The following is a 12,767-nucleotide window of genomic DNA, read 5'->3' on the forward strand; positions in this document are numbered from 1 at the left end:
AATAATAAAAGAATGGGTATATGTATATTTATATATATATCAAACCAAATGAAAGCAAAAAAAAAAAAAGAGAAAACGAAAACAAAAATACCATAAAATAACCAAAACACACTCTACGGATCGTATAATTTCCTTAAACCATCAACAGCACGCTCTCCGAGAGCCTCAGGGGTCCCTAAACTCAACATGTCGAGCGTCGAGATGTCAAAGCCCAAGTTGAGCTTCCACCAAGCTCGCAGCTCGACCGCTACGAGTGAGTCGAGTCCCATATCTGCGGTACTCTTGGAGATGTCGACCTCATCATCCACCAGAAGAAGAGCAAAGAGCTTCTTGGCAATTTCAACTGCGATCGTCTTCACGGCATCAAGAGACTGCAGAACACCCGGGTCATGCTTGACAGATGCAATGAAGGCGCGAAGGCCATCGGGAGCGGAGCCAGACTTGGCCTCGATGCCAGAGCTGCCGAGATTGTGGTAAACAGCCATGCGGACGTCTTTGTTGAGGCGAGAGCTGCTTGAAGGCCGATTCGAGGGGGCAGTTGGAACGAGGCCTAGAAGGAAAGCGTCGGCAATGGAGCTGGCAGTATTGTTGCCGCGCTGGACGCGTGTTGCTACAGACATCATGGCCAAATCTAAAGCAGCAAGAAGGTCCGTCTCGTGCACCACGTTCCAGCCTGTGCCTTGCATTTTCTTGAGGAGATGGCTGTTGCTGTTCTGGGACAAGTAGCCGATACCCTTCATGGCGCCGAGGTCGATGGCCGTACAGGGCAGGTTCAAGCCGGCACGATACTGCACAAACGCGTCGAGGAAGGTGTTTGCGCTGGCGTAGTTGGCCTGGCCAACCTGTCCAACAATGCCGGATAAGGAGCTGAAAAGCAGGAAGAAATCGAGATCAACGTTGCCAGCCAGGGCGGCTTTGTGTAGGTTCCAAGTGCCTTGGACCTTAGGCTGGGTTACGGCATTCCAGTCTTGAATGTTCATACCGTCAAACATCTGGTCCCGCAGGACCATCGACATTTGCACAATGCCTTTGAGAGGTGCCGGCACTCCGTTGATGGCCCGAGCGACATCTTCGGGATTGGTAACATCTCCCTTGACGAGCTGGACTGTGCATCCCATGCTCTCCATCTCACGAACAAAGTCGACGTCATGTTCTCCGCTACCAGCGCTGCGGGATAGGAAGGTGAGATGCCTGGCACCTCGCTGGACCATCCAAACGGACATGGAGCGGCCGAGGCCACCCAGACCGCCGACTAGAAGATACGACGCTTGTCCATCCAGCGCCACGCCTGATGTCTTTGCATTATCGATGCTATCGACCAGCAGCTTGCGGGAAGATTCTTGGCGAATCTCCAGCACAATCTTGCCCATATGCTTGCCCTGCTGCATGTACCGCAAGGCATCCAAGACGTGCGACCCATCAAAGACACGGTCTGTCCGGATAGGCTTAAGAAGTCCATTGGAAAAGTACTCCATAACAGACCGTAGCAGGCGGCTGATCATGTCTGGGCGCTCGGCGCGCATCTGATCAATGTCGATGCAGCAGTAGTTGCGGCTACCCAGGAAGGGCGCCATGTCGAGCTGCGCGTTGCCAATGAGATCACGCTTACCGATCTCGACCATGGTGCCCCATTTAGCCACGCACTTCCATGTGGCGTGAAGGAGCTCGCCAGAGAGCGAGTTGAGGGCGACATCGACGCCCTTCCCTTGGGTCTCGCGCAGCAGGTCTTGCACAAAGGAGTCGTTTCGTGAGTTGAAGATACAGTTCCGGGCAAGGCCAAACGTCTCAATCAAGTAGTCAACCTTGCTTTCGCTGCCCACGGTTGTGTAAATCTCAGCGCCTAGCATCTGGGCAACCTGGATCGCGGCAAGGCCGACGCCACCTGCGCCGCTGTGGATAAGGATCGACTGCCCTTTTTCGAGGCGTCCCAGGTCCCGTAAGCCATAGACGACAGTGAGGAAGATAGTAGGGATACTAGCAGCCTCGACAAAGCTGATATGATCGGGAAGCTTCTCGTAGTACACTTCGCGGCTGGTAACCAGCGTGGTGAATGTCTGCTCACCCACGCCGACGACGCGGTCCCCGACGGCTAACTTGGTTACGTTTGGTCCGACGCGGTGCACAACACCTGTCGTCTCATAGCCAAATTTGGGATCATGGCGACCGGGAATGATTTGCATGCCCACTAGCACATCTCGGAAGTTGACGCCGCTGGCATACACTTCCACTTCAATTTCGTCTCCCACAGGCGCTGTGGAGGACAAATTCGACCAGGTGATGGTGTTTAGACGGCCTGGGATGGTTTGCGTGACGACAGCTTCGGCGGATGCCTCCTGTGAAATAACTAGCTCTTGTGCGAGAGAGAAGGGGAAGATGCGGTTGACCAAGGTTTGGCCGTTGTGTATGGCGTATTCCAAATCGGGGCCCGGCACAGCGGCCTCGCTTTCGCTACCGCTTCCCTCCTCCTCTTTCCTGGCTAGAAACCTGTCGAGGATGTTAACCAGGGCACCGGCTTCCGCGGTGTTTGTAATCTTGTGCGATTGAACGGTGCCGAGATCCAAGGCCAGCTCGGATCGCAGGGTGCGAATAAGCCCAGTCACTTGAGCGTAGCGCGGGTCGCCAGCGCCCACTGTAGATAAACGCGTAGCCCAGAGAAGGCCGGCACCGGCGCTCGCGAGATTGGAAAGCAAAATCTTTAACTGCGACAGCCTTTCGGCGTTGAGCTGCTCAAAGAACGGCTGCTCCTCTTCTAGCAAGGCCAGAACGTCTTGGTTGGCAGGAAGCTGTGTCTGACCCAGCGAAACACAGTCTATTTCGTAGCCTCGCGCCTCGAGCTCCTCTACAATTGGCCTAGTTTCCGCTTCTGCGTTGCCTTCGAGTGTAAGCAGAGTAATGCGCTTATTGGACGGCGCCGAAAGGTGCTCAGGCGTCGCCACCACGACACTACTGGTCGTCCAGCGCTGTGCACCCGATCGTGGCTGGACATAATTCGCGACGGCGAATCCAGCTGCCGCTAGCTCATCTTGCCATCTTTCCGGGTCAAGGAATGGCTCATTCACGCGGTCGAGATCATGCGCGGCGTTGGACCACCAGCGAGGCAACGTGCCTAACACAAATTTGGCCCAAGTGAGTCCAGTGTCTGGTTCCTCGAGGAGGAGCTTTCCATGGGGGGCAAGCAGTTGACGCAAGTTGCGTAGGGTATCTTGGAGCTGGCTTCCTGTAGCGTTAACCACATTTGCAGCAATAATAATATCAAATGGACCTTGCTCAAAGCCTTGGTCCTCCAAATTCTGGGTAATGTCTAGCGTGGTAAATTCAAAATTGCGGATACCCTTAAGGCGTTCCTTAGCTGTGTTGACTAGCCCCGAGGAGGCCTCTGTGGCGACATAACGTGAGTAGAGAGGAGTGCCGTCGGCGCGGGAGAGGTGATTTATCATATGTGTCGTCTTTTCTCCCAGGCCTGCGCCAACCTCGAGAACACGGGAGTTGGGCTTTGTGTGGCTGGCGTGGTGAAGATACTCGCTGTAGTCTACCTGCTGCCGGAAGAAGGTCATGAAGCTCTCAAAGCTGCTGTTCGTAGTGTTGAGAACATCCAATGCTGTCTTGTCGCCCTGGAGCAGCTCTTGTATATTGTTAGTCACAGCGGCGATTGCTGTAGCGACATGTTCGGCAAAGGTGCCGCCAAGATCCCCGACAAGCTCGTCGATGGATTTGGTCGTTGCGACTGTAGACGATGCCTGGCCCTTGAGCCAATCTTTGTATTTAATCAAGTGAGGAACAGGTGGTTCTGTTGCAGTCGTCTCCGCTATCGCGTTAGCTTGGCCAATAGCCAGCCGCACCAATTGGTCAACCAAATCCATGACAGAGTCTTGGTCTTTATAATGTCCTATCAGGCTACCATGATCCATAAAGTCTAAGTGAGGTACCCACTCCGCCCGAGCTGTCATAGGTATGCCGCTGCTGCTGTCATCTTCTGATTCAGCCTCTTCAAAGAGCGTAGAGTGGGAGCCGTCAACCTGCAAAACAACCTTGGAGCCTGCAGAAACTGTGCCATAGGCGATGTAGCCCTCATTGGTGGGCTCGGATCGGACAGAAATATCCAAGTTGTCTTCGTTGCATCGGAACATGGTCATAGAGTCGATTCGGGCAGCTAGAGTTCGGCGGAACTCGCGGTCAAGGCCATCGTGCAGAGCGCAGCTCATCAGTTGATAGTAGGTGTCAAGAACTATGGGGTGGAGATGGTGTTGTGTCTCGTCGCCCCAGTGGTTGTTCTTCATCGTGGCTGTGCTCTTGTTTGGCCAGGCTGTGGACGACCTGATATTCTCCAAGCCCGCAAACGTGGGCCCGTAGGTAATGCCTTGCTTTGAGGTAGCGTCGTACCACTTGGCTCTGTCCACCTTTCGCGGCAGCTCTTCCTCTTGTTCCGACTGCTGCTTTTGTTGCTGCTTGTCCAATCTTTCTCCCTTAACTTCGCCCGATGCGTGCTTAGTCCACACATGGCCATTGTGAGACGCGATGCTAAACTCCCACCACTCGCTGGTCTGACTGTCTGTCAAGCGCTTGCGGCGCAAAGTGGTGATAATTTCCGTAGGCGCCTCCTCGCTCAAGACCAAGGCAGCGCTGACAGCAATGTTGCGGAAGCTGACACCCTCGTCAATACCGGACACTTGGCGCCCTGCTTCGGCGGCGATGGCCACATATCCAGCCAAGGGGAAAACGATGTCGTCGCCGAGCTTGTGGTCGACGATCCAAGGCGCCGTGTCGACCTGCAACAGATTACGCCACGCCGGCTCGAGGTCGGTGCTCTCGGGAACACGGGCACCCAGAAGCGTGTGGTCGGGGTATTTCTTGTTGAGCCACTCCTTGGCTACGCGTGACTCAAACATGTGTCTTCGGGAGTGATCCCACGGGTAGGCCGGGAGATCAGCGATGGCAGAGCCGCCGGATACTATGGACTGCAAGTCGATAGGTATGTGAAGGCTGTAAAGCTTTCCGATGGCTTGAAGCAGATTTTGAGTACTGTTCTGACGACGGATAAGAGACGGGATGTAAGAGGCGCTGCTCGATTCGTGCGTTAGGATCTGGCGCAAAGGGCCAGCGAGGGCAGAGTGTGGACCGAGCTCCAGGAAAATGGCATTGTCCATGCCGTCAGAGTTGAGGATGCTGGTAACCGCTGCTTTGAACAGAACAGGGCGCTCCAAGTTGGCCTGCCAGTAGTGGGGGCCGAGTGGGTTGAGCTTGGTGTTGCTTAGACGCCCACCGGTGACACTGGAGAAGAAGGGAACGGTGGGTGCTCGGCCTACAACGCCCGAGTCAATCATGGACTGGTGATACGCGTCTCCAAAGGCGAGCATGTGGTGCGAGTGGTATGCTTGCCCGACTTTGAGGGTGGTTGTAGGGACGTCGGGGTGCGCCTGTTTGACAGCAGCCACGACCGTATCGAGCTTGTCGGCATCACCCGAGATGGTAACACTGTTAGGCGAGTTGTCGCATGCCGTGACGATCCCAGGGACCAGGAACTCCTTGATTTGATCCCAGCCGAGTCCCACAGCAGCCATGCCTCCCTGCTGCGTTTTGACCTCCTCCTTGGGCTTGGTGACAGCTCCTCGACGATACGCCACGGCGATGGCCTCATCTGTAGTGAGAGCGCCCGCAGCGTAGGCGGCGGCAATTTCGCCGCTTGAGTGGCCAACGACAGCATCCGGCTTGATCCCAACAGCGGCCAGCGCGTCTACCAGGGCAAGTTGCACCGCCGTGCAGAGCGGCTGCGAGAACTCGGCGCCAAAGATGCGGCTGGTCCTGGCAGGCTTGAGCAACTCCTCTCTTGGCGACCAGTTTGCCCCAAGACTCTCAAGATGATTGCCAAGAGAATCGATTGTACGCGAAAAGGCGGCGTTAGAGCGTAAAAGATCACGCCCGACTTGCGGCCAGGCAGCTCCTTGGCCGGTAAAGACCATGATGAGCGAGGGCGAAACAGCCGGACCATCCTTGGAAGTTGCCGCAGCAGCCACTTCGAACCTGTCGTTGGTAGCAATGGCAAATGTGCGGCGGCTAAAGTGCTCCCGTCTGCTGGCGAGCGTGTGCGCAACGTCGACCAGGTTCAAGGACGCATCTTCAGTCAGTAATTCCCGGTAATTGGACACAGTATCGTTAAGAGACTGGGCTGTCTTAGCAGAGAACAGGAGCAGCTGCGGCTCATTCCTGGCGATGCCTGTTTTCTGGGCAATGCTTGCATTGAGGTTAGCATTGGCGTTAGGACCAGGATGCGAAGCCAGATAGCCTGCCGCCGATTCGATAATGACGTGGGCATTAGACCCTCCTACTCCAAAGGCGTTAATGCTCACACGTTCATCGCGGTCTGCAGGCCATGATGTAGGCTCCTGTGGGATCTGCAGATTGGCCTCCGCAAACGGGATGCGAGGGTTGAGTGGAGCAAACTTGATATTGGGCGGGATGGTGCGATGCTCGAGGGCTAACGTAGCCTTAAGAACAGCCGTGAGGCCCGAGGCGCCTTCTGAATGACCGAGGTTGGGCTTGATGGCACCAACGTAGATACCACTTTCGCCAAAGACGGACGCGATGGCCTCTGCCTCTATCGGATCACCAGCGACAGTTCCAGTGCCGTGACCTGTAACAAAGTTAGCAAAGTGCGGCGAGCTAAGATTAGCGAGCTATCGTGCGACTTACACTCAAACAATCCGGTCTTCCCAACATCTTGAATGCCGGCATGCTCGTACGCCTTGCGAATCAGCGCCTCCTGCGCGCTGGCGCTCGGAGTCGTCAACGGGTTGGTCTTGCCGTCAAAGTTGGCCGCGCTACCCGAGACCACTGCGCGGATTGGATTGCCGTCGCGGATGGCCGCGCTCAGCGACTTGACGTACAGCGAGACAACGGCCTCACCGCGGGCATAACCATTTGCGTCGGCGGAAAAGGTCTTGCAAGATCCGTCGGGGCTGAGTACACCCTGGTACGATAGCCGGGTAAATACGTCCGGGGCGAGGATCAGCGACGTGCCGCCCACAATGGCAGACTCGCAGTCGCCTTTGGCAATGGCCATGCAGGCCTCGTTGAGCCCGACGAGAGACGACGAGCAGGCTGTGCGGACCGTTATGCTGGTAGACAAAAAGGTTAGTATTCTTGGTATCTTATCTGCCAGCAGAATGAGTACCTCGGTCCCTTAAGATCCATCTCGTGCGATATGCGCTCCGCCAGCATGAAGTCGTGTGACGCCACAATGGTATATGAGTTTTGCTGCAGGGCCTCGCGGGCCAAGATGTCATACCAGTCCTGGCCAAACGACCCGACGTAGACGCCGACGTTGGATCCGTTGGTGTTGGACTCGCCAGCATCGTCAACTGACTCGCGTGCCACTTCCAGCATGATTCTTTGCTGCGGATCCAACCATTCGACCTCAGTCTTGGTCATAGAGAAGAAGGACGTGTCGAGAGCGCCTAAATCTACCGACTCGTCGAGGAAATAGCCGTGCTTGGTGATGCTCGTGGCCGGCTTCTTGGTCGCTGAGTAGTAGGCGTCCATGTTGAACCGCGTCTTTGGCACTAGGCCGCGCCCGTCTCGGCCTTCGACTAGAAACTTCCATAGGTTCTTAGGGGATCGGATGCCCCCAGGGAGTCGGCACGCCATGCCACAAATGGCGACAGGCTCGAAGCTCGGCTTTGTGGCCTTACTACCACTACTCCCGTTTGTACCATTGCTGTGGCCGTTGACTTGCTCAATTATATCATGCCCGTTGGTGTGTTCACCATTTGCACCGTTTTTGTCATTAGTTCCGTTGCTGTGACCATTGGTATGTCCATTGCCGTATGTGGTGTCGTTCTGACCCAGTGTGCCATCAGTTCCGTTGGCTGGGTTGGCCACGTTTGTAGTGTCGAGGAGTGGCATCTTGGTCAAATATCCCAAGTTGTGGATTGGAGAAAGGATATGAATAACAATGGAGATAAAGACGAGCCACGATCAGTCCAAAAATTAGAGCAAGTAGTGTTGAGGCTCACACTGTGTTAAGTCCACTGAACCGTGACCGTGTAGTTCATATATAAATGTACGGGCAGATACACATATGTATGCATATTGAGAGTGGATGACCACCACCAGCCTCGTGTTACATGACAATAGACCCGCTCGATTATCAGCACAAAGCAAGTCTCTCTGCCTTCTCGAGACTTTGACACCGAAGCACGACATTGCATCCTAGATGCAGAGGAATGGCTTGTCTGCTGTAGCTGTCATGGTCAACCTTTCCAACCCATATTTACTGCTCAAATCGGAAATCTCCAAAAGGGGAAACATGCAGCTCACTTAGGCTGTCAAGGGTACGGATTAGTGGCCGGGGTTAAGGAGTTAGGGTCTACAGACAGACCCCACCTCGCTAAGACTTGCACACCTTCTGTCAGCCACTCGATGTCAGCCAGCTCAAGGCTAGGTAAGCTAGCAACGCCATGCTGGATACAGCCCAAGCATCTCACTGGAAATGGAGCACGATTTAGGTGCTCATGGATGGTCAAATCAAATCCATTATCCCCGATATAAGCCTATACCTCTGTCTTTTGCAAGTCAACAGTAAAGTCTACTCCCAGTATATAGATGCGTGGGGACGAAAAATCGCTAGCAAGAGTATACATACTAGCGCCCCTAAAGGATATATTTCGCATCCAATCCTTCTTTTGTACTTGTGCTAGTGTCCTTGTTAAACCTTCAGCCCGTTTCGCCTCTCCTCTTGCAACAAGATGGTTTACTATGAATCTCTCTTCCGGGAGATGCTGAAGGGCCAGCAGCTCCGCCGTCCGGCCATGAAGAAGAACGAGCCGGCGTTTTTCCAACGGCTCGAGCAGGCCATGGATACCCACAGAGAGAAGATCCGCCTCAACGTGCTCAAGCCGCGCTGGGACGACGACGTACTCGATCTCACGACCAGCGACTTCCTCTCCCTCAGTCGCACTGGCCGCATTCGCGAGGCCTTCCTGGCCGAGCTCGCCCGCTGTGGCGACTTCCGGCTGAGCGCCTCAGGATCTCGTGTTCAGTACGGCAATTACGAGTACATTGTCGAGGTCGAGCACGAAATCGCAGCCTTCCACGGCGCCGATACGGCCTGGATCTGCCACTCAGGCTTCTATGCAAACATTGGCATTCTCGAGGCTATCGCGCTGCCCGGAGACGCCATTGTCTTTGACGAATTCTCCCATGCTAGCACCGGCGTCGGTATGAAAGTTAGCCTGGCAGCGCACAAACTGTCCTTTGCGCATAATAGTCCAAACTCCTTGCGAGATGTCTTAACGTCGCTCAAGAAGCTTGGTTCTGGCTTCACCACAGGCGAAAAGTCGATCCTCATATGCGTTGAGAGCTTATACAGCATGGAGGGTGATCTTTGCCCACTTAAAGAGCTGGTGGCTGTCGCCAAGGAAGTATTTCCCAATGGAAGCGCCCAGTTCATCGTCGACGAAGCTCACAGTAACGGTGTCATTGGCCCCAATGGATCGGGACTGGTAGGTTTCCGCCTTCATGACCCCGGGATGATGCTTCATGTCCTCTAACTAGTAAATTTCCTAGGTACAATTGCTAGGGTTAGAAAAGGAGATTGCTATTCGCGTGCACATGTGCAGTAAAGCGTTAGGATCAACCGGAGGTAAGTCATGCCTAGGTATATTGTTCCCCCAACTCGTATAGAGTCGATACGAGCATTCCATAGGTGTCATCCTCTGCAACCAAACCGTACGAAGCGCTCTCGCCCAATATTCACGATGCTTGACCTATAGCGGTGCACCTTCGGTCCCCATGGTGGCTTCCATCCGCGCAGGCTATCAGCTGCTGGCAAGTGGCCAAACGCAAAAGGTGAGTGGCGCGTCTTTGGCTTTTACTTCTCTACTAACCACATCACACGATAGGAGCAAAACCACATCCAAGAAATGGTAAGGTACTTCTTCGACTCGCTTCTCGACGACCCCATCTGGCAGGAAGCCGTGGACGAGGGTCTCATTTCTGTACCCCTGGCTGAGGATCACGAGGCGCGGTCTGTGGTCTCACATGTCGTCCCCATCAAGGTCAAGCCGGGCCATGACTTCTCCCTCTTTGTCCACCTAGCCATGGCAAATATGAACGCGTACCCCATGGCCTATCCTGTTGTGCCTAAGGGTACGGCTCTAGTGAGGATGTTGTTCCACGCGCACAACACCAAGGAAGAGGTAGACAGGATCATCGCTGCCGTCGGCGAATGGGTGGAGGAGATGCTCGCAATTGAACGGGGCGAATCCAAGAATGTGCTACCAAGTGCCATGAGAAAGTTCCATGCGCTCCAGACGGCCAATGGATGGAGCTGATTTGCCTGGTTGGTGCAGTCAATGGCTTGATCTGGGGTTATGGCAAAGAGGGGGCTGTGGGTCGTCCGCTTCTCAGGTAGATTAATTTGTTGCTTATCCACCACTTCATTTTCCATTCCATAGCTCAGCTACTATGGAAAGTATTTTCAAGAAGTTGGACATGGGAGAATTAGCTGATAGAAATCTGGTAGTACAATAATGTATGGTATGGACTCTAACTACCTAAAATGACACGAATCTGTAAATCTGACAGCCTGTGCGGGTAATCTGACTAATCTCGATATGTCGCCTGTATCGCGGTCCGACGATCTTCACGTAAAATGCCCTCCAGGGCTGTTCCAACTATGTTGTATTAACTCTGTCCACGGGTATTCCAACATTAGTCAAGGTGCCAGAAACAACACGGAGTACACGGTGTCCATTTAGAGCTTAGCAGAGTCACATTTGCTCTGTCTCTTGTCTGACACTGCGAACCACCCGTCTTCTTTTCATTGTATGGGCCATCTTCGATGCCGTAACTAACCTCTCCAGCCTTACTTTTAGGTTGGTGATAGGGCACTTTTCCCTAGCCTCGTATCCATCGAGATCTTACTCTGACGTTATTTGCCGAATTTGCGTTATTCACGAAGCTTCGTGGCGGAGTCAAAATCCCGGGGTGGCTGACGGTGTGGGATACGGCTGACATTGCATGATTAGCACCCGATAGACTCTATTGGCTAAAGGCTGACTTTGGTCTGGCTGACATATTTGATGTCCCCACCGCATCCACAGGTTGGAAAACGGAAAACATGACTAGCGTTCTTTCTTTTTTTCCTTGTTTCTCCGTTCCAGTGGCGAGGCTACGGTGCTTGACAGTCATGGCCGAGTTGATCCCCTACAGCATGACTGCTACAGGGAATAAGACCAAGCAGCATGACCGGCTTCCTATTTCTCCTGCTAGTATGAGCTCATTTTTTAGCGACAACAATCTTGCTTGTCGCTCGTGATCGGTGGAATAGTTGCACCCTGCGGTGTCTTGTCCGATCATTCTGGGCCCCGTTGAAAGAGCAATGGCTCCGAGGACCATATACTCCAAAGGTGAACCTAGTTTGAATCTAAAAATGAATCCCTCGCCTATCCAGCTTGGCACTTGACAGCGCTTTTTTCGCAACTAAACGCACTCTCGCCATCCACTACGGCATATTAGAACCTCCAAAATGGCGCCAATGGCTATTGGCGATCCTGACGATGAGGTCGTTTCTAAGTCCCTGCCCACTATTCATCTTGACCTTCTCAGGACTGGAAATGCAACTGAGAGCAAGAAGCTACTGCATGCTTGTCAGACGCAGGGTTTCTTCTATCTTGACTTGACCAGTGACACAGAACTGTGCAAACAATGGGAAGACTTGTTGCTAGTAATGAAGCAATACTTTACGCAACCTCTCGATGTTAAGATGCAAGATGCCAATGGTAGTGACAACTACGGGTAAGTTTCCCGAAAGATATTCAGCCGTGCCTTGGCCATGGTTACTTAAGTTTTTTTCATGTTCTAGATACGAACCTATCGGCACTGAAGAAGGACCCATTCCCAAAACGAGGGATGGCTATGAATCGCTCAAGGTACGAAGACCTATCCTATTCGCCTCTCGCAGTTGTCATTGACTAATCAGTCTCTGTGCACGTCGTTAGATTTCCCGCCGAGAATTTCTCCAGGGTTCGACGGAACTCACAACGTCTATATCCTCCCAGTCAGACTTGTTCTTCTCCTTCATCCAGAACGCCCACACCATCACGATCATGATCCTCGCGCAACTCTCGCTCCAGCTTGGCCTTGGCGGCTCCTCCAGCTTCGAGTCCTACCATACGGACCCGGGGCCTTCGTTTTCTACCCTTGGCCTTTTGCGCTACCCAAAGCACGATGATGACGTGCCTCTAACAAGCTTGGGCCACAACAAGCACACTGACGTAGGATCTCTTACCTTTCTTCTCGCCCAGCAGTGGGGCCTCCAGTTCCTGTCTCCGCAGACCAACCGTTGGGAGCTCCTGGAGCCTCGCCCCGGCCACGCGATCATCAACGTCGGCGACAGCCTACGCTTTCCATCCAAGGACAAGCTAGCGAGCGTCGTGCATCGCGTGATTCCAATCAAAGGCAAACAGGACGAGGATCGGTACAGCATTGCCTACTTTTTACGCCTAAACGATGACGTGACATTTAATGACTCGAGAGGGAAGACGTGGACGGCCAGGGGATGGCATGATTTCAAGTTTGATGTTTTTAAGAGTCCCAGCACCTTAGACGTCACGGGGCAGTTTCTGACCGGAATGATGGAGGAGAATGACAGACTGGTGGGTAACGGAGGCTACAGGGCCACGGTAGCCCGTGATCGGCATACAAGTCGCATGCTCCAGGGCTTTTGAGCACATTCAATGATTATACTTGGGTTAGGAACAGTAGTTTTA

At 53.6% G+C, this 12,767-nt stretch overlaps 3 protein-coding genes across 3 annotated transcripts; 2 read left to right on the plus strand and 1 right to left on the minus strand.

Moving 5' to 3' along the window:
- Positions 1 to 113: 113 nt before the first annotated feature.
- Positions 114 to 7,899, minus strand: N7455_006671 (uncharacterized protein; the record flags this gene model as incomplete). Its single annotated transcript, XM_040958324.2, has 3 exons — positions 114 to 6,628; positions 6,688 to 7,112; positions 7,169 to 7,899. 3 exons carry the CDS (start codon positions 7,897 to 7,899, stop codon positions 114 to 116), a joined length of 7,671 nt encoding a protein of 2,556 aa, XP_040811234.2.
- Positions 7,900 to 8,741: 842 nt separating this feature from the next.
- N7455_006672 (aminoacyl transferase sphA) lies at positions 8,742 to 10,328 on the plus strand (the record flags this gene model as incomplete). The annotated part of the gene is made up of 4 exons (XM_040958350.2): positions 8,742 to 9,497; positions 9,562 to 9,637; positions 9,701 to 9,843; positions 9,897 to 10,328. 4 exons carry the CDS (start codon positions 8,742 to 8,744, stop codon positions 10,326 to 10,328), a joined length of 1,407 nt encoding a protein of 468 aa, XP_040811226.2.
- Positions 10,329 to 11,524: 1,196 nt separating this feature from the next.
- N7455_006673 (uncharacterized protein) lies at positions 11,525 to 12,725 on the plus strand (the record flags this gene model as incomplete). The annotated part of the gene is made up of 3 exons (XM_040958281.2): positions 11,525 to 11,793; positions 11,861 to 11,927; positions 11,997 to 12,725. The coding sequence occupies 3 exons, from the start codon at positions 11,525 to 11,527 to the stop codon at positions 12,723 to 12,725; spliced, it is 1,065 nt and encodes a 354-aa protein (XP_040811256.2).
- Between the last annotated feature and the right edge of the window lie 42 nt (positions 12,726 to 12,767).

Source organism: Penicillium solitum (genome assembly GCF_028829755.1).
Source record: "Penicillium solitum strain IBT 25940 chromosome Unknown utg000004l_segment0_segment0, whole genome shotgun sequence".
NCBI classification, from domain to species: Eukaryota; Fungi; Ascomycota; class Eurotiomycetes; order Eurotiales; family Aspergillaceae; genus Penicillium; species Penicillium solitum.